The sequence below is a fragment of the Mus pahari genome, chromosome 4 (genome assembly GCF_900095145.1).
Source record: "Mus pahari chromosome 4, PAHARI_EIJ_v1.1, whole genome shotgun sequence".
Taxonomy (NCBI): domain Eukaryota; kingdom Metazoa; phylum Chordata; class Mammalia; order Rodentia; family Muridae; genus Mus; species Mus pahari.
In genome coordinates this window covers 21,547,865-21,569,315 of record NC_034593.1, presented here as the reverse complement: position 1 = coordinate 21,569,315, position 21,451 = coordinate 21,547,865, and the positions used below count along the sequence as shown (strand labels likewise).

The 21,451-nt window shown below is 40.3% G+C and overlaps 1 protein-coding gene across 1 annotated transcript in view; it reads right to left on the bottom strand.

The window, feature by feature from the left end:
* The window catches only part of Spata16 (spermatogenesis associated 16), a 302,163-nt gene that overhangs the window by 270,679 nt on the left and 10,033 nt on the right, over positions 1 to 21,451 (bottom strand). The window contains exon 2 of the mRNA XM_021196748.1: positions 3,536 to 4,168. Coding sequence (XP_021052407.1) covers positions 3,536 to 4,150 — 615 coding nt within the window. The 5' untranslated portion in view covers positions 4,151 to 4,168. The remainder of the gene's footprint in view (positions 1 to 3,535; positions 4,169 to 21,451) is intronic.

Below are 21,451 nucleotides of genomic sequence, written 5' to 3'. Positions count from 1 at the left end.
TCTGTCTCTGTCTCTGTCTCTGTCTCTCTCTCTCTCTCTCTCTCTCTCTCTCTCTCTCTCTCTCTCTCTGTGTGTGTGTGTGTGTGTGTGTGTGTATGTCTGCAGAATCCAGAAGAGCATGTTAGATCCTCTGGAGCTGAAGTTCCAAGCATTTGTGAGCCACTGACATTGGTGCTGCTGACTAAACTCAGGTCTTCCAAAAGAGAAGCAAGGATGTTGAGACTTCTCCCTAGCCTACATTTTTCCTATATTTTATTGGCACCTAAGTAGTTTATTGACTAGTAGCATGCATTTAGTAATATGCGAATGTGATTCCACAAAACCAATCTTATGCTTTTACTCAAAGAAGCTCTATGATTTTGATAATGACTAGATTTTTAAATTTTTAAATAATATAAACTAATAGAGGTGGGCTTTAGGATTTCAAATGCTCAAGCCAGGGCCAGTGTCTTTCTTGTTCTGCTGCCTTCAACCCTGGATATAGAACTCTCGGCTCCCATGTCTGCCTGCGTGCCACCATGCTCTCGTCTGAAACTGTGAGCCAGCCCCAATTAAATGCTTTCCTTCATGAGAGTTGCCATCGTCCTGGTGTCTCTTCACAGCATTAAAACACTGATTAAGACCTCTTTGTGTTTGATAGTCACACCCTACAAAGATAAATTTCTAATAGTATTTTGTGTAACGACAAGGCCACACCCACTCCAACAAGGCCATACCTCTAAACCTCGTCAAGTAGCACCACTCCCTAATGGTCAAGCATTCAGACCTATGAGCCTACGGGGCCATTCCTGTTCAAACTACCACAAAAAAAGGCTTTTAGATGTGTTGGCAAATATCACACCAATCAATAAACATTTTCGAATTTCCAGAAGCTTTGGGTAGAGCTGGTCTTTCATCACTGGTCTTGTCCTTAACCACAAGCTACACATACTTTGCATGCTGCCATAACTGGTGGTGCTCTACTTACCTGTCAAGCCTGGGATACGCCTTCTGAGAATAAAGACCCTTGGGAGAGAAAATTCCTTATCTATCTTGCTTCCTGTGTCCTAGAACCTCCCAGTGTGAGAAATGTATGGAGTACTGTTTCCCAGGCTCCCTCTGCAGCTTTGTACGGTTACATGATGAAATTCTGGTAGTAGGGAGGGTAGAGGGAGTAGTGGGAGTGCTGGGTACAGCACTGTAGGCAGTGCTTATTATTATATATGTTATATATTATATATGTAATATATAGTAGATATACATGTACTATATATAATATATAAATATATATGTAATTTTAAAGATTGAACTGTGTTTATTATTGGCTATATCTACTTCTATAAAACAAATATATCTCCATCTCCTACCAGATGCTTATTTCAGAATTTCTGTCACCTGTAGTTAAATATTACTAAGTTCTACACACACAGATATTTGTGATGCATCCTTCCCTCTAGTGTCGTGGTTGTCATCTCAGCTTGTCGCCATCCTTCCTCTCTTAAAAGCCACATCAAGCAATGAGCAAAGGGCTGTGCTACATGTCAGCATCTGAGAGCCCCAAGGATGAATCACACTGGCAAGTGTGAGTTCATAAGAAGAAGAGTTAAAGAAGGGAAGAAGCCTTTCTATTCCCAGCAGCTTTTGTTTATTAAGAGACATCCGAGAGACGATTTCAAAGTTAACTCCCAAGGTAATTAAACAAAAGCTAGGCCAGATGTCTAAGCTAAAGTTTTGGTCTCAAAATAATTACCTTTGTTAATTACCAGTAATTAGTGTCAGCATCCAAAGCTTTCCTAAAATCCAGGGGAGAGAGAAGGGGAAAAATAGAGAAAGAAAAGCTCAAAGAGGGAGAGGGAGAAAGAGTGGAGGGGGAGGGGAGGGGGAGGGGAGGAGGAGGGGAAGGGAGGCACAGGTTTTGAGCACAAACACACATTTAAGTCATTTAATCTTGGTGATGAATTTTAGCATTATGAACGTTTGGTTTTATGGAAAACTGGCTATTTCTTTCCAGTTAATACTGGTATCTTGTACTCTCTTATATAGCCCCAACTTGAAGTTTTACAGCACAATTTCTTAATCTTATATCCTTTTTCATTGATGTAAAGATAACCCTTTCTTTTACCCTACTTCATGAAGAACATGCCTATTGGAGAAACACTGGCAGGCAATGGGATGGCCCTTGAAGAAATGGACAGGGCTCTATATGCAGTCTTGCTTGAGCATTCATTCTGTCCTTAGTCCGGACTGGGGGATGAAAAGGCTCAAAGTAGAGGTGAGAGTTCTCTCAGAGGCTGGCAGATAGCCCAGGTTGCCAGCACTTAATAACGGCAATGTTATATAGAAATAACACCCTCAAGGTTTACATGGCACGCTACACTGCCAGTTGGGGTGTGGATGAAAATAGATGAATTCCCTGTGTGTGTGCTTGTGTGTACTCAGTTCCTTTTTAAATATTTAGGGATAGCATTGCTGATTACTTCCTCTTAGTAATTCATCCTAGATTTAGACATTTCAACATGCAGGCAGTGGTGAACATATTTTACTCTGTAAATCTACACCACAGCACCTTACATTATCTCCAGGCCTCCCTCTGGCCCCCATCAAGGTGTTCCTTGATGCGCATTTATGTAATATCACTATACTGAGCCTCTCAATATGAAAGACCAAAGGAACAACTTTCTTTTCTTTCACTCATCTTTTGAAGTGTCTATGCTCAGCAGGCATATCTAGAATTCAGAGGGTTTTGTGTGTGTGTGTGTGTGTGTGTGTGTGTGTGTGTGTGTGTGTTTTAGGGGGTTTTGTTTTTGTTTTTGTTTTTGCAATTAATGAAATATGTAGGGGAACCCCAATCATGCCGGGCCATTGGGACTTTTACATATGCATTTTCTTACTCTACAAGCTTAGTGAGTCATCAGACCACATACTTTTTTGCATGACTTATTCTGGGTTTAACAGTAATTTCTAGGTTTATTTCAGTCCACTAGCACCTTCTTAATGCTTGCAGATGGCATAATAGTCATAAAGTTCACTAGAATGGGAAAGATATCTGAAGTGATGCTTCTGTCAAGGAAAATGATGTCATCTGTACCAAGCGTTGTATCAAGTCTAGCACGTATAACATTGTATACCAAGTATAGCACGTACAATATCAGCCTGTGCTGAAATCTAAGGGTTTGCTTTCAAAGACTACATAAAAGGAACAATTTCTGGACTCCTGGAGTGCTTGCATTTAGAAAGGATTTACTTAACACACCACCACTGTATTGATGTGCCATAGCTTTTGGAGGTATATACCTAAATTATTAAACTAACCACATTTGTACATATGTTGCCATTTCCTTTTGGGTTTGCAAGCAGAAAAAGCATGTTAAACAGGAACAGGTAATCTACTGGCCCATCTCACTTGTTTTATGTAACTTTGTAACTCTTAATTCTGACATTAAATAATTTTACCCCATGACCACTGTTCATTACATTGTGGTCAGAACCACTCAGTGTAATTGCAGCTTTTAATTTCATGGCTTCCTACGCATCTATACCGACTATAATCCCATACCTCAAGTGCTGTCCTGAACTGTCCTGCCGCCACGGCGTATTTCTTCTGTCTATAGCAAGAGCTGGCATCCTTTAAGGCTACCTGAAGCCATTTGTCAATCTGTGGCAGGGTGGTGAGATCCCGGGGACTTGCAGGTGCCATCATGTTGGCAGCCTGGCCTGTTGCCTGAAGCCCAGGGCACATGTAAGACTGGGCAAACTCATAGCTCACATCCTCTTCATCAACGTAGACCAGCTTCATTTCCACATCCATTATGTTCTTTAAGGGGATGTGAGGCAGAGGTACGGTGGTGACTAGTTGACTGTCTAGTTCCATTATCTTGGCCTCTTTCTTTCCCACCAGCTTCTCTTCACTGTCAGCCTTCCGTTTAAGGGCCACCTTCTCTAACTCGTTATTTTGTTTTTCTTTGATGCTCTTTGTGAGTTTTACTCTCTCAGCTGAGGCTTCAGCTTGCGATTCTCCACTGCTCTTCTTAATTCCAGGTGGCCCTTCCAGGCCGTTGGGGGAATTTGTTAAGGTGGACATTTTCTTGCTCGTGTTTATCTTTGGAAGAAGCAGATCGCGATAGACTCTCTTCACTGTTGTCTCCAAATTCCTAGTCTTGCCAGAATCCATTGGTCCACCCGTAGACTCCTGCAGGGATGACAAAGAAGAAAGCCATGCAAACAATGACTTTGAAACCTCAGTTGTTTTTAGCCAATAGTCAGTCGAATTTCTTATACTGTTTTCGTCATCATAGATATCTATCATGTAGAATACAGCTGCATTTATACTATCCACCGACTGGTCACACTGACCAATGGATGCTTCAGTCTCAAAACTCACTCAGCTAAGAACTCACCCCAAGCTCATCTGGATGTTGCCTGAAAAATAATTTATGGCTGCACAGCATTAAATGAACCTTTATATGAGAAGCTAAAGTCATTGAATAGGAAAATCTTATACACAGCCCTAGAAGACAAAAAAAAAAAATCCACTTTCTCTTCATTTCCTCAGAAAGGCAGGCAGACTATAACTCATCACAAAGTCCACTGCTATCCTGCACGATGGACTTGGGAGAGAAACCACAGCCATTTCTTTGGAAAAACTTCCAGAAATGTGAGCATGATGATCTCTTTATATGTTTGCGCCATTAATATGAAAAGCCTCATGCTGGACTATCTTTAAAGACAGCTATTTGTTAAAACAAATAGAGGAATGTGACCTTAACCTCCCAGTGACTCAAGCCATGTAGTCATCTTGAGTCAACTGTTTCTGGAGTAATGGCGTGAATATGGTTTCTGATGTGGATCATGTTCCCAGTGTGCTGATGCTAATGCACAGTCTGATAAGGAGGCCTCTTCATAGGAACTTTGCTCCTAGATCTGCAAAATAGAAAATGCCCTAAAAATATAATAATTGCTGAATATAATTGGCCTTTATCCCATATGATCCTCTGACTTAATCATATTCTGTACTGGGTACAATGTAGGTTTTTTACTTTACAAAGAATCTAAAGGATAGGACACTGATGCCTCTCCATGGACACAATACTGCTTTCAGCAGAACCTGCCCCTGGGCACTCACAAGCTCAGTGTTAGAGCTTAGAGTCTTTCTTCCCCCACCATGTCACTTTTAGTGTAGCTCTGATGTAAATAGCTGAGATAAGATACCAAAGTTACAAAAAGACAAGAAAATAGCTGGGCTAGGCTGAATATGATTGCAAGATACAATGAGTTAAAAAGTAACATTTGTGCTTCTATTAATCTCTGTGATGCCTCCTCCACTAAAGGAAAACACTTGAGAAGCTTCTTCAAGCTTGTTATTTTGCTAATATCGATTGCTTTGCTTTGCCTATTGAGAGGCAGTAGTTTGGCTCCAGTGGACCTTTGAAACACAGTGAACCACGACCCAGTTGACTCTTAAGACAAAAAAAAAGAAAAAAGGAAGACATAAAACTGTCCTTTGCGGTTAAAATTTTTACATTACCCTACCCTTATATGTAGCTATTATAGAAAAGTGTTAGGCTACACGTGAACATAAAAGAAGCTATCATGACAGTTTTATGCCCTCATAATAATTATCAAATTGGAATGAGAGAAAACAAGAGGATCTGAGTTCAAATCCCCCATCCACCTAAAAGCCATGCATGGCTATAACCCCACTGCTGGCCAGTTGTTCTAGCCGCAACATTGAGCTTCATGTACAATGAGAGATTGCCTACAAAGAAAAGAAGGTGGAGAGTGACGAAGAAAGACAGCCAGTGTCTGCCTCTGGACACTACATTCACCTTCATGTACATGTACACATGTAGTACAGACACACACACACACGCACACGCACACACACACGCACACACACACACNAGAGAGAGAGAGAGAGAGAGAGAGAGAGAGAGAGAGAGAGAGAGAGGGAGAGAGAGAGGTCAGATTCTAATAAGAATTACCTTGTTATTAGTTATCAAAAGCTAAATGCTAGAGTTGTGATTCCCTGACAGGATTATATTTACAGAAGTAATTTGTGAAAGATTACAATCTTGACCTATGTATACCCTGATCCTTGCTAAGGAGATGTGCAAAACAGTGAATCCCAGGTCCAGTGCCACCACTGTGCCTTGATCAAGGCACTGTCCTGGAGTATTCTACCTAAGGCAGTGAGAAGAAGACAGTGCGAGCCATCACATGTTCTTGTTTGTTCCTGTACCATGAAGGATCTGGGCTTCAGCTGGGGTCTCTAGGAGGTGGATTCTCAGACAAGCATCTATCCCACAGAAGTTCTTTCAGTAGCACACATACAGTTTTTGAAATTTTCCCGTTGCTCAGAATAGCTGCTGGTAAGATTCATTTTCACAATAGACTATATATAAATATGAATAATAAATGTTGGTAGGTGAACGGTTCCAAGAGTTTCTCCTGGTATCTTATCTCAGCTATTTACATCATGTACTACAGCACACCAGCTTCTCTGCAGTGGGTTGATGTAACACTGCAGCATCCATAGCAACACTACCTTCTTATCAGGGTTGACTTCTCATCTTCAGTGTGTAAATTTGTATCCATCTTTGTAACTGCTCCTCCTGAAGGGTGATTGTCTTTCCTTTCTTCATTGCCTTCCCATTCCTCCTTGCCCTAGCCTCTTCCAACTTACTTACCCCTGAAGATGTGCCTTTCACTCAGTGCAAGAAGAAAGGTTTTGTGTGTGTGTGTGTGTGTGTGTGTGTGTGTGTGTGACAGAAACTCTAGAGTGCTCTACAGCAACTCTTAAGCCTTTCTAGAGAAATCACCATTTTGAATCCTCCAACAGATTTATGTAAACAGTAGTAGCGGAGTGGGAAAAAAGCAGACAGGGTGCTCATAGAACATTAAGAGATAGTGAACATATGAATAAACTTTTAATGTCCAGGCACCTGAAAGATCAGTTATCCCAAACTTGTCCAAGAAACAACAGATTTAAGTTGCTCTGCCTCAACAGAGAACACTGCCCTGAATATGAATAGGTGTCCTTAAATCGACAGTCTGAAAGAGGAGCAGGCCCTAACCAACCTCTGTTTCACAATGGTGGCAGCTGGTCACATGACTTTAATTTCAGAGGTAGGATATGTTCCTTATGAAAGCTGTGCTGCTCAACAAGAGAGCTATGGAGGTGCTCACAGTGTTTCCAACAGTTACAAACCTGCAGAGGAGGGTTGTGCATCATGAGGCCATTCCCCGGCCAGCCTTGTATTCTGCCCTTACTTTTCACCCCATGAACTCGAGATAAGCAGCTCTGTTAATTCCAAAAGATGCTCATTCTCAGTCCATTTGCTGAAAATTTCCCATCTTGTTCCCACCTCATTTACTTGTCCTAAACCAAACTGCAATTCCTAGACAGGAACTGCCCATCTCTGCCTTCTCCAAACAGACCAGTTAGATGTGCATGATTGACTTCTTCCAACCAGCTGTCTAAAAGCAGACTCATTCCCTACTTATCCAGACATGAGCTCAGGGTTCTGCATAAAGCTGTTCAAAATATGTAGGTCAAAACATATGCTGTAAAACAAAGACTAAGTTACATGCAGTTAGAGAAAATAAAGCTGGAATCTAAAAACAGATTCTTTTATATTTTGAGATTATAATATAATTGCTTCATTTCCCCCTGCCTCTCCTTCCTCCGTTTTATACATCCTTCCTTGCTCTCTTTCAAATTCATGGTCACTTTGAGCACCGCAAAAGAGGAGGTGGAAAGAGTTTAAGAGCTGGAGGACCAGATGGTTTGCTGTGAGGCTGTGTCTCCTAGCAATGTCAGAAGCTATACCCATAGTGTTCCACCAACACTGCCCATGCGTGAGCTGGGCTAAGACAACAATAGACATCCTGATGTGGATGAGGGAGTGTGGAAGCCCAGGAGGTTTTGACCTAGACAAAGAACTACTGCAACTATGGAATACTGAGTGCAGGAGATAAGACCTGGGGAACAAATCAAGTGGACTCAATACAGTCAGTTCTACCAGAGAGTGACACTGTCAGATTATCTTGCACTTGGTTTCTTCGTTCTTTCTTGTTTTTTGAAAATATATTATATGGCTTCTTCCTTCTTTTTCCCCTCCAAAGCCTTCCATATAGCTCTTCTTGTTCCCTTTCAGATTCACCACCTCTTCCTTCATTACTTGTTGTTACATACACATAGGTATATACATATATATTCTTTTTTTAATTATTATTTTCTTTATACATAAATACAATCTGTGCAGTCTGAATACTTGCATGCATGTTTTTAGGGCTGATCATTTGGTATCGGATAGCCAATTGGTGTGCTCTTCCCTGGGGAAGGCTATCTCTTTACTTTCAGCATTCCTTAGTTGCCTGTAGCTCTCTGTAGGGATGGAGACATGTGGTCTTCCCCTTGTTCATTTTGGTATCTCTCTTGTTGTGCTTGTTCAGCACATGTTGGTGAGACTTTATGGGTGTAGCGTTTGACATCGTTAGGAGACACACTCTCACAGATGATCAGATCACCTGTACCCTTCTCTTGCCCTCTCTACTGCTCTGCAACTTCCCTGTCTTAGCACTGGTCCCATTTCTCCTTCCTGGCTCCTGCAGTGCATTCAGGGCATGGACTCACATCTGAGGATTTAGAGCTAAGAGCCGCAGATAACATGCAACATTTCTCTTTCTGGGTCTATATTACCTTGTTCCATCTATGTACCTACTAATTTCATCATTTCTCCCTCCCTCGCTCCCTCCCTGCCTTCCTTGTTCCTTCTTGTCAAGACAGATTTGTTAAGTTTCCAAGGCTCATCTTGAATTCACTTTGTAGGTCAAATAGGGTTTGAATATGCCACACTCCTGCCTCAGCCTCCTGAGTATCTGGTATCAGAATTTTTTCTTTTCTGACAGTAAAGCAAAAACTCTTCAGAAAAGAGTTGATTCTGTGAAGTTCTGATGGATTTTGTTTTGCTTTGTTTTAATCTTATCCCGGGTGAAGTACATTTTCTTCTCAGTTGTTCAAATGAGTCATGTAAGAACTAGATTTAAACTATCAACCTCTTCAACATTTTTTTTTTAGTAGTCAGGTTGATTAACATGGAGTTAGTCAGTGTTCCCAAGGCTACACTTTAATCTTTGCTTCAATACAAAATACTTTAAGAGAAAACTCTTTGTCGACCATCATGTCAAACGGATTTGTAGGTGGCATTCTGTAAAATGCTTCTTTAATTTACAAGTCAGCACAGTAGTAGAACCGATTTTCTCATATCCACATGGTGGCACAGACAAAGAAGATCTCTAGCAAATGATGATCAGAAACCTTTGAGTCATCCCTGGGGACTTATAATAAACACAGCTGCAGGAAATGAAGAGGGATCAGCACTCAATCATTTCCATTGGCTAACTGTTTTACAGTTTCAACAGTTTTTTATTTTATTTTTTTTTTACTTTAATATAGTGACAAGTTTTCTGTTGTACGTCTGGGTTTCTATTACCTCTTAGATGCAATTGGTAGTTTACATAGTTATTAGTAAAACAAATGATTAGATTTTTTTTTTTTCTGAAACAGGCAGCTCAAACCTGGGCAATTCAGAAGAGAATCCTTAAAAATGTGCTCTCTGAAACACTCAACATCACAGTTGCTATGGTTTTCTTTCTTTTTTAAAAAAAAGATCTAATTTTAACTTGCTGTTAAATGTAACCAGAGAGACATTATGAGGAAAAACACCTTGCTTGTTAGTCTACCAGTACACGTTGTTATTTTTAAAAACATCCTACAAAATAGTCCTTCTGTCTAATAGTCAGGTACTAAAGCCCTTAAACCATGACCAGGATACTGGGCTAGGTGGAACAGGAGAGACTAAAGTTGACCAGACCTCAGCATGCTAGTGTTTGCAGCTAGGAGAAGGCAGGAGTGGAGGATGGGCAGTGGAGATGTACAGATAAACAACTCCCTTCAGAGGAGGTACCCTCTTACTTGACTGAACTGCAAGGGATTGAAATGAATCCCAAATCTCTTTCCCATGTGGATTCCTAGGTTCTTGCAGAGCCTAGAACACAGCAGGCCCTCAGTGCACACTCGTTTTCAGAGAGAGGGTGTGGCTGATTGCTAAGGCAGCAATAGCAGGCTTGCTTCTCTAAGAACACAGGTGTTTGGAAAATGAGTTCTGGAGAAGAGAGAGGCAATGTCCCCATTCCTGAAATTCTTTTTTATCCAAGTAATATTGTAAGGCATGGTGCACTGCTACTGGATGGCAGTGGCAGATTTGGCTCATAGTACATATTTAAGAAATAAGTAAAGCATCCCACAGATGAAGATATGTAAAATACTAATAGCAGCGCTGCTCCCAGTTGCTAAGGTTATATATATCACTACATAAAACCTTTCCCCCTCAGCACGTCTTTGTATAGATGCTATTAGCACAACTGTACTAAAAGGGAAACCGTGATGTTGAAGAACTATAAGGTAATCAAGGGAACTGGCCATATCTGAGACTTAAACTTAGGGCCCTAGGTACCAGATTCCACAACTTTAGGATCATATGAAAATACTTCTCTCTGCACTGGACCCTAGGTCCTGTGCTCAGATATTTACTTTCCTCACATTAAAAATGTTTTCTTTTATAAATTTTATAACCAGGTACTTAATATTATTACTGTCTTATTGGGTGAGACTCCCTTTACAATGGCAAGATAAGCACAATTTTATGGTTAACTCAAGTATAGGAACCAATTTTCTTAAGAAAGAATTAATAGATTTTTGAGGGTTTTAAAAGATCTTTAGTTGTAAATATTATGGACCCATTGTATTCCAGAAGTCATTAAATAAAGAAAAAAATAATGTGGACATAAAAATTCCCCATGAATAGACTGCAGAGACTTTGGGAATAATTCATCAAAGCAACTGTGCTTCTCTGAACCAGTCCATTGTGCACATTTATCTGAGAGGGTTACTCACTGTGGAATTATGTAATGGAGAGAGTGTTCAAATTGGAGTTGCAGAACAGTTTGAATTCTAGGTTTATTATCCATTGGTGGCATGTCCTAAGGGGAACTATGCAACTTGTTTTAACATTACTTTTAGAACTGTCAGTGTCATGGAAGCATCAGATGGGGATGTTTTACAGAACGACACTTATGGCAGAAGAGGCTTAGCAATTCCATGAACAGCTCCTTGCAGGGGCCTAAGACGACCTCAAAGGATTCTGTCTCTTCCTCCTGTCAAGGACTATGCTCTTACCATCAGCAGGGGGCTGGCTAGTTTCATGTCAAATTGACACAAGATAAAGTCATCTGAGATAAGGAAATCTCGATAGAGAAGATGTCTCCTTAAGATCAGGCTGCAGGCAGAAAAGCCCATGGGGCATCTTCTTAATTAGTGGTTTGATGTGGGAGGGCCCAATTCGTTGTAAGTGATGACACACCTGAGCTAGTGGCCCTGGGTTCTATTAAGAAAGCAGGCTGAGCAAGCCTCAAAGGTCAAGCCAGTAAGCAGCCCTCTTCCATGGTCTCTGCTTTAACTCCCGCCTCCTGGTTCCCTCCCTATTGAGTTCCTGCCTTGGCTTCCCTCAATGGACTGTGCTTTGAAATAAGTAAGCCAAATAAACCCTTTGTTCCCCAAGTTGCTTTTGGTCAGGATGTCATTCTTTTGGCATCAGACTAGTTTTGCTGATGTCTATGCCAATTCAGCAGACCTTATGGGAAGATTGACTAAAAACCTTCTAGACTCTAGAGGGCTGCCTGCTGCCATCACGTGTCAAGCACATGATGGTACAGAAGTAGATCTACATATATGATGTCTCTTCTAACTCATAGGCTCTTCACCATTTTCCCCCTTTGGGGCCCTCTGCTAGGACTGCTGTTACAGATCAGCAATCACTTTCATGTTTCAAACCCAGGGACCAGTAGGCTCCCGTTGACTGCAGCTCTAGAGAGCCGTCTTCACAGTGGACAAGTCTTGTCTTTGGTGGAACAGTCTTTTCATCGACACAGGTGGCATGATCATTCAGTTTTCCTCTGCCTCACTTACTTACCAGTGATTCATTCCCAGCCTCTTGGGCTGCTGGCTCTTGCTCTCCAGCAGGGGTACTTCTTTCCCCAGTGAGTGTTAGGGTCTTAAGGGACCTTGTTCAGTCCAGATGCTACCCCATACTCCTGTTTCCTAGTGTCATGATGCTCCTTGAACTGCCCAATTGTCCACTTGTCCACTCAAATCTTCATTCGGTTTGTTTAATATGTATCTCAAGATTAACAATACCCAGTCTAAAATCTTAATTGTTATTCTTCCTTCCAAGATTAGGTCACCCAAATCCACTCAACTGTCAAGTAGAAAACTTTACAAGTTACCTTTGATCTTTCATTTATCCTTTCCTTTCCTTCAGTGCCCATCCTAGCATCAGTCATTGGTCTTGTTGCCTCCACCCTATCCATTATTGATGTTCTTATAGCACCATCATCTTCCATCTAAATTATTGCCGCTGCTTTCTCACACAGCAGGCACACTTGTTCTTTTGGATGACAACCACATCCCTATTCTACTACCATATCCCACCTCACATTTACTGAAAACCCATCCACAAATGCCCATAACACCTACAACAGAACACGACCCCTAATATCCCTATTCCCTATGAAGACCATCAGCCCCTCATTTCTGCAGGCTATACCCAACTTGGTTAGACAAGCTTATTTCAACTTCACACAGTTTGCAGTCTATGGCCTGAGGAACAGGGTTTTTCGGTATAACCCTGGCTGTCCTGGGACTTATTCCGTAGACCATGCTCGCCTCAAACCTACAGAGATACACCTGCTTCTGCCTCTGCCTCCCTGCCTCCCTGCCTCCCTGCCTCCCTGCCTCCCTGCCTCCCTGCCTCCCTGCCTCCCTGCCTCTGCCTCCTAGGACTGGGTTTAAAGACCTGTGGGTCTTTTATCCCCAATGTTATTCAGAGCATAGCTTAAACACTTCTTTTCCAGAAAGACTTCTTTGATGACCTGTAGTAAACAGCTTCCAGTCACATATCCATTTTAATCTCAGGAGTTCTTATCCCAATACCATTTAGTAATTTATATCACTCCTGCCATACGCTTAGAAGGTGTCTGAGATGAAAGATACACAGTGGTTGTTGGCTAGATAACTATCTAATGGTCTCTGACTTTATTGCACAATTCAAGGGAGGTCTACTTTCTTTTGCTGTTGCTATCCAACTCAAACACAGCTAACTTAATACTTTACAGCTTAGCTGGAATGACCTAAGTGTAAGCTATCCATTTATAAAGTTCCTTCACTTTGAATGCTTCTCCCGGTACTCAGACACTTTGATTCTTTTCTACACTTTCTTATACCTAATTTGCTTGTCTGTTTGTTACTCTAAATCAACAAAATTTGTGAAGCACCTGCCCCACACAATCAGCTTTTTTTTTTTTTTAAATCTTTGCTAGGAAGTAAATAATTTCTTTGATTCTTGGTTCACATAGAGAACAGCTCATGCACAGCTGAAACCCGTAGCATGACCAGTCCTGTTTGGAAAAGAATTAATATTACAATTTGCTGTCATCACCAAGAGTGTGGTTGTAAGGATACAACAATCCTTCTAGAAAGTTCTTACTCTAATGTGATTATAAAACCAGTATGTCATTTGTGTGGCAGGAACGGGAGCCTTGAAGAAGTGACATATCAGTATCATCCAGAGCCCATTTCCTACAATTTTTCCTGGAACAAACACAGTAAGCCTGCCAAGGTCAGGATTATTCTGAGACAAAGTCCTAATCTGGTTTGGAGTGTCTCTTCAGAGCTTTGCTCTCCGTCCCACCCTCCCCGCCCCATCTACAAAAGTGATCAGTTCCTGTCCTTGAAAGAGGCTAATATACTCAGTGACTATGTAAGGAAAAAAATGTTACTCTAAGTTTGGTCAATTATTTAATTCTGCTGGTAAAGTTCGTATTTCCTAGACTTTTACATGTTGTTTCTTAACTTTCCAGAAAGAATAGATGATGCAGAGAGTTTCCAGCATACTCCAATTCCGCTGTTTTGGAAATGGAATCTTTGGCAGGTGAAGTGCCCTTTGACCATCACACAGTGAAGCAGGCCATAACCACATTTTAGAACTCTTACATCATTTTCTCCTTTATTCCACTGCCTCCCACCACCATATAAAAGTCAAACAGTTGTCACAAGGGCCATTCCAGAGCCTTTCCTTTACAGACGCTAACTGAGGTAATGAACAGAAAGCAGGAATAGAGATTTTAAATAGTTTTAACTCATCCCCAGGGAAGATGATTTCTTTCTCTCTCTGCCTCCCTTCATTGCATGGAATTGTGTGGACTTAAGGCCTCCTGAGATTTAGCTCTTCTATGCTAGCGTGCTTATTGGTGTCTTCCATGCTCTGCCCATGTTTAGGCAGCCATGTTGGTGAGACTTCATGGGCATAACTTCCTTAACATTTCTAGTAGACACAGTCTCAAAGCACACCTTCTGTTCTCTTGACACAATCTTTCTGCCCCATCTTCTGAGGACTTTCCTGAGCCTTAGGTGCAGGACCTGCATCACATATATATCAACTGGGGTTGGGCACTATACAGACATTTGCTTCCTTCTGTGTTTTAGTAAGTCGTGGTTTTCTAAAATAATCTTTTATCTATTACAAAGAAAAGCTTCTTTAATGATGGATTAGAGCAATTCTTATCTGTGGGTATAAAGATAAATATTTACAATTCTGTTAAGGATTCTGCAGGTTAAGTAAGAATAGGTTTATTAAAGATCCAAATTACATTATCCCACTAGCCCCTGGTAGCTGTCTAGGTTTCTAGAACCAAGTGTAATTTCCTTTTGTTGAGCAGACTACAAGTCCTATTAGAGATCTATTTACTACCAACAAGATATGAAAGCTGCTATTGCACCTTTAAGATTATTGTGCAATGATGGTTACTATTGTTTACAGGTGTCATATCTCCATGTTCTTCCTCCCAACACACACATACACACACACCACACACTCACTCACACGCAACACCATCCCCCTCCCCAAACACACAGGCAGCAATGACTAAAGACAAAGAGGTCATGAATTTGAGAAGGGAGGTGTTCATGGGAGGGGTTGGAGTGACAAAAATCCGAGGTAATTATTTGATTATACGTTGATTTCAAAAGGAAAATATTTAAAGAGCTACAAAACAGGTACTGGTTTGTTCTTAAATTTGTATTAAAGTATAGTGTACCCAGAGGTGGGAAATCCACCTTAATTTTTTTCTTTGAAATAACTTTAGATTTCAGAAAAGTTTCTGTTTAGATAACAGAAAAGTTGTGAGATAATATCAAAAACTCAAACTTAACCTTTATATGCGTCTGGAAATTTTAAGTATTTTGGACATATTCCTTACTTTACATCTGATGTGTGTGCACACACAATCCCACACATGCATATTCACATATTCGCATTATTTATTTTTCCAGTCTCTTTGATGATACATTGTTTGCATCATGCCCCATTACCCCATAATACTTGACTGCACTTTTCCTTCCTTCTCTGTTATAACACACATGATTATGAAATTCAAAGGCAGTGACAGCAATGCAATACTGTAGCTGAATCTACAGTCACTGGCTGAATTCGTCAGTTGTCTCGGTAAAGTTGTTTTATTGCTTATTTTTCTAGATCCGGTCTAGAAAAATATACTGAATGAGATTGTCATAACTCTTTGTCCCTTTCACTGTAGAGCAGTAGCTCTTGACCTTCCTAATGCTGTGACCCTTTAATACAGTTCCTCATGCTGAGGTGAGCCCCAACCATAGAATTATTTCATTGCTGCTTCATAACTATAATTTTGTTACTGTTATGAATTATAATATAAATATCTGATATGCAGGGTAACTGCTATGATATCCTCAAAGGGGTTTTGAGCCACAGGCTGAGAATCGCTGCTCTAAGAATAGTTCATCAGCCTTTCTTTGTCTTGTGCGGCACTGCAGTTTTGAAGAATATGAGTTAAATATTAGAGACACTAAGTATCTTTCATGGAACAGTCTTCCAATTTCAATGATCAAAGAAGCATTGGAGATGAATCTGAGTTTCAAGATGACTTCTAATCTTTACACAATCTTTTATTTACTGAAGAATTTTTCTCAAGTAATTTAATTTTGAAAGAACTTGGCTTCCTTATTAAAAAAGAACCCAATGAATACTAATTCATTTCTTATAGGACTAATTCTCTTCTTATAGAGATGATTTAAGGAATGACAAAACAGTGTGTTAGGAACCAAATGTATCACCTAGAACATGGCACATTCTCTACAGAGAGCGGCTAACCGTGATGGTAAATACAGCATGCTGAACAAGGGAAGGCAGCTGCCACAAAGACAATTGACCTATTTGCCAGTGGCACCATATCTTTAACCACAGATCCTAGAGATCATTAAATAAGAAAATAAATCTGTGAATATACATAATATAAATATACGTAATATATATTCACTATATATATATATTCTCACATATTTGTTAAAACTTGAATATGGTTGTGAGACTGCTTCTATTTGATTATCTCCTGATGTTGAACTTGATGCTAGTTTTTGTCTGAATTATTAGAAACCTCAGTAAACTGTCTGTGGAATGTGGTACAGATATAGAATCAAAATAGAAATAATTTTCCTAAACATACTCTATAAAAATTTTTTCATTTTGTCATTACAGTATTTTATAATACATTAAACTTAAGCATAAAAGTGTCCTTCCTTTTAAAAGTTAAATAGAGGACTGTGTAATAACCATAACAGGAATTTGCATCTACAGGATCCTGGTAAACGCCTGGTGGCATGGCAACCCACCTTAAATCCCAGAGCTGGGAAGATAAGAGACACCTGCTCCCCATAGAGAGTTGGCTAGCAAAACTGCATCAGGGAATTTAGGTTCAGCTGAAAGACCCAGTCTGAGTAAACAGGAGTAATTATGGAAGATCTTTCAGTGGTGAGGCCTCCATATGTGTGTGCACATAGGTTAATGCACACATATAGACATGTGCATATATATGCATGAGCACATGTATGCATGTGTAACCACACACACACACATGTACCCATATTCATACAGGCATGCATACATGCATTCATGCACACTTCACAGACGCACACATGAGAAAAAGTGTACGATAAAAAAAAAAAGAGTTTCTGGAATAAAGCCCATTTTTAACGCTGGAGACACAACTGGAAAAAAGTTTTATAAAGAGAATCTGAGAAAGAACGAATCACACGATTGTGTATGACACTTGACACAGGGTCTGGAGTGGAAGGGAAAGCGTCTGAAGAGCGTCTCCCTCTCCGCGCCTCACCCTGAGTCTTTGAGCAAACTTTGACTTCGGTGATTTTACCGACGATAAAATAATTACAAAATAATTTCAAACAGCCTTTGGAATTTGTAAATATTTGTCTAGACAAAAAGCAATTCTCTTTATTTACAAATATACATTTACTATGCATGTAGTTTTTAATGAAGATATTTAAGATTTCTTCAGAGTCTTCGATAGAACTTGTGATTTCATTTGTGGAGGAAGTGGTGTCTGGAAGAAATCAACTTTGGAATTAAGACAGGAGATAGATAAATAATTTTGGAAATATTTCTTTCACTTTTTAAATACGGTTTTGTTTATATTTAATGAGGAGAAATTTTTGAAATCAGGCTAGATATTAATCATCCACTAACATTTTCCTATTGATTTAAGCAAAAGAACCATGAAGTCAAAGAACTGGTTGGAAACAAAGTTTTGATAAATGCCAATCATCAATCTGAACCTGACAAATGATGTCACTTAAACCATTCTGTGACACATTGTGCTGCTTATGGGTAAGGCAGAACAGCGGCTCAAAACTTCTACTATGAACTAATAGAAAGCCAGAATAAAAACCTACCTCATTAGGGGAGTGCACTGGACAGCTAGGAAGTAGTGAGAAAGGATCGGTGTACAACTCCCTCAGCAGAGAATTATGGGAAGCAATGGAGGGTACTAAGAGGTAAGTTTGTGAGAATATATATATATATATATATATATATATATATATATATATATATATATATATATATATAAATATAGAAATAATGACTGTCAATGGATCATATTAAGCAATAAAACATAAATAAATATCCTTGCAAGAAATCTTTGTGGCCATTTTAACCCTGGGCCGATTGGATAGTTGTAGGCATGAGGTTGAGGATGATCCTCTGACATTTCTGTGGGGCAGGTGCACCAGTGATGATCCTGAAATCACCAGAGCTCATGGTAAATACTGAGAGTGTAGGAGGTCAAATCTACCAGGCACAGAGCTGTTTTATAACTTAAGTCTGTCAGTTGTGAGTGCTACATTGAGCAGTAGTCTGAAGTGGAAACTTCTTAAAGGCACCAAGATGTTTTGATAGCCTTGTGAGACAAAGATATGGAGAAATGGTATTAAGCAATGACAGACCTTCAGATGTCAATCTCAAGAACCTGATACACCAGGGACATGCCCTCTCCAGGGCTGTATTCATCTCAACATGGGAAAAAAGCTAGATAGAAATATATATATATATATATATATATATATATATATATATATAATAGTATTACATATATTTTATTCAATCATTCCCATATTGCTAGGAATTTAAGTTGTGTACAAGTATTTAAAACTCTGTATCATTGTATTGTTGCACTAATCTTTTATTCTTCTTTCTTTCTTTCTTTCTTTCTTTCTTTTTTTGGTCAAAGACACAATCTAGAGTCATCTGGGAAGAGGGAACCCTAGTTGACAAATGGATTCCATCAAGTTAGCTTGTGGGCATGTCTGTGGAGCATTTCCTTGATTAGTGGTGGATGTGGAAGGGCCTGCCTACTGTGGGTGGTCTACACTTGAACATGTGGTCCTGGGTTGTGTAAAACATGTAGCTGATCAAGCCACAGGAGGCAAGCCAGGGAGCAGCATCACTCTATGGCTGCTGCTTCCAGCTCCTGCCTAGTGTTCCTGTCTTCTTTCCCCTTTGTGATGAACTGCAAGCCAAAAGCCAGAGAAACACTTTCCTACCCATATTACTTTCAGTGTTTTGTCAGAGTAACAAAGAAGTTAACTAGAACAACTATTTAAAATTTTTAAAAGAACTAGGCATGATGGTATACCTTTAAGCCTAGCAGCACTTGGGAGGCAGAAGCAGGTGGAATTGAAACCTAGCAGGGTTCAATCTGCATAGGAAGTTCAAGTTCCAATTAGATCTTGTGTGTCATCTACATTGATCTAGTAGAACGCTATGCCATGTACTTAGAAAATAGTTAATTCATTATAGAGATTATATAGAGATTTGTAGTGGAGTGACCCATGGCCCTGGCCACATATGTGGCAGATGATGGCCTTGTTGGACATCAGTGGGAGGAGAGACCCTTGGGCCTGAAAGTTTCAATGCCCCCATGTAGGGGAATGCCAGGTCGGGAGGATGGGAGTGGGTGGGGGAGCACCCTCATAGAGGCAGAGGGAGGGGGATGGGATGGGGGTTTCTGAAGGGGAGACCTGGAAAGGAGAAAACATTTGAAGTGTAAATAAAGAAAATATCCAATTCTCCCCCCCCCCAAAAAAATAGAGAGAAATGAATTCTCTGAAATTAACTTACTAAATAAATTGCAATATAAATCAAATGTACCAGAACATAGGATTAGTAAACTCAAAGAACCAATCCAGGAAATATGTGAATTTAATGGATGTGTTTTTGGAGCCCCACAAGAAACGGAGAGAGAATGAAACAGGCGAAGCACAAAGGAATTATGGGAGCCAATAAAAGATAACTGCGTGAAAATACACATATAGTGTATATGCACATACAGTGCTTATGACAACAGTTGATTGACCAGATTGAGCAATACAAGAGAAATGCTGCTTCAAGAAATCGTACTGCACTTGACCTGGAAACTTCTGCCCTGCTAGCTAGCTTTCCGAGTGCCATGTAGGTGCTCTGAGGTGTTAAACAGGCTTCTTGGGGAGAAAAATCCTCCATGATCTTACCAGGGGCCTGCCCTGCTTCCTCCCACACTACCTGGCAGGTGAGGCTAGCCTGTGGTTCCAACAGTGGCTTGACTGCTATTGAGGTTACAAACAGCACTAGATTGCATTTGACGCCTATGCCATGGGCAATGATTCACATCTGGCACAGTAAATGTGGTGAAGCCCATGGCTGGGGAGGACATGGACCTTAAGAAAAGCTCACTATTGTCTTGCTAAATGAGCAGGTTATCAAAGTGCCTTTAAATATTCATGTCTACAGACAAGTGCTGTTCCTAAGCTCAGTCAGAGAAGTTTCCATTTTGCAGGGGGTGGTGGTTAATGCCCACTTATAATTGATCATAGTGCTTAGAATAGGTTTGAGTGCCTGGCCCTAAATGTGACATCTGTAACAACCCCCATCCCTACCCCAAGGCTCAGGGAGCATCATGAGAGAGAGACTGAGCCAGAGCCCAGGGAGTGCTTCTGAGAACGTCTGTCTGGACATCAGCTCACAGCAGCTATGTGTGGGTTCCCAAGACCTGTATAAAATCAGTTTGGTAAATATTCCAATGTAGGTAGTTGGTGGCTGCTCTGGGCAGACTTCATTTTTCTTTAGGAATATGGCTGCCGGTAGGTTTTCCTATCTCTGTTAGGTGGCTCTCCGTCCATCCATTTGAGAGCCACACTGATTGGACTTAGTGGGTCATTACAAATAAGAGGACATGAGAGAACGTGAATGTGAGAGGAATGTTTAGAGGGTTAGTGGGATGCGAGGAGAACGCTGGAGTGGATATGATCAAGATGGACTGCATAAAAATATGAAATTGCTAAAGAGCAAATGAAACTATTCATAATGTGGAAACAGAAAAAACGTGTCTTTGAGGTTTCAAATGTATGTAGGATAAAATAATAATTAACATGATGCAAAACACGGGAAAGGGGAATGGAATTAAAGTATCCTTTGATTTGAAAGTCTGTAAAGATCTGCTAAAATTAATTATTTGATTTAGAATGTAATAAATAACAGGATCGTATTGTAATTTATAGAGTAAACACCATGAAATGATCAAAATGTGTAGCAGCTTGAGTTGGGTATATGGCTAAGTTGAGAACGTACAGGGGTAGGCATACACAGAGATGTTGGCCCTAGCCTCAGAATCCACTGAACACATAAACCACATTGGTGGCCCATGCTTGTGCTGTAGTACCATAGAGGCGAGGGGTCTGCAGTTCAAGGTTGTGGAGTACAGGTGAGTCTGAGCTGTACAAGATCCTGTCTCAAACTCCAAACTGAAAAATGAGCATAAGTCACATACCAAATAGAGAGATCACTCAACATATCCACTATGCTAAATGATAAGAAACAAAGGGACCAAATAGAAACCAAAAACTCAAATAAACCCATTAAAAAATGGGGTACAGAGCTAAATAAAGAACTCTCAACTGAGGAATATCGAATGGTTGAGAAACACCTGAAAAAAT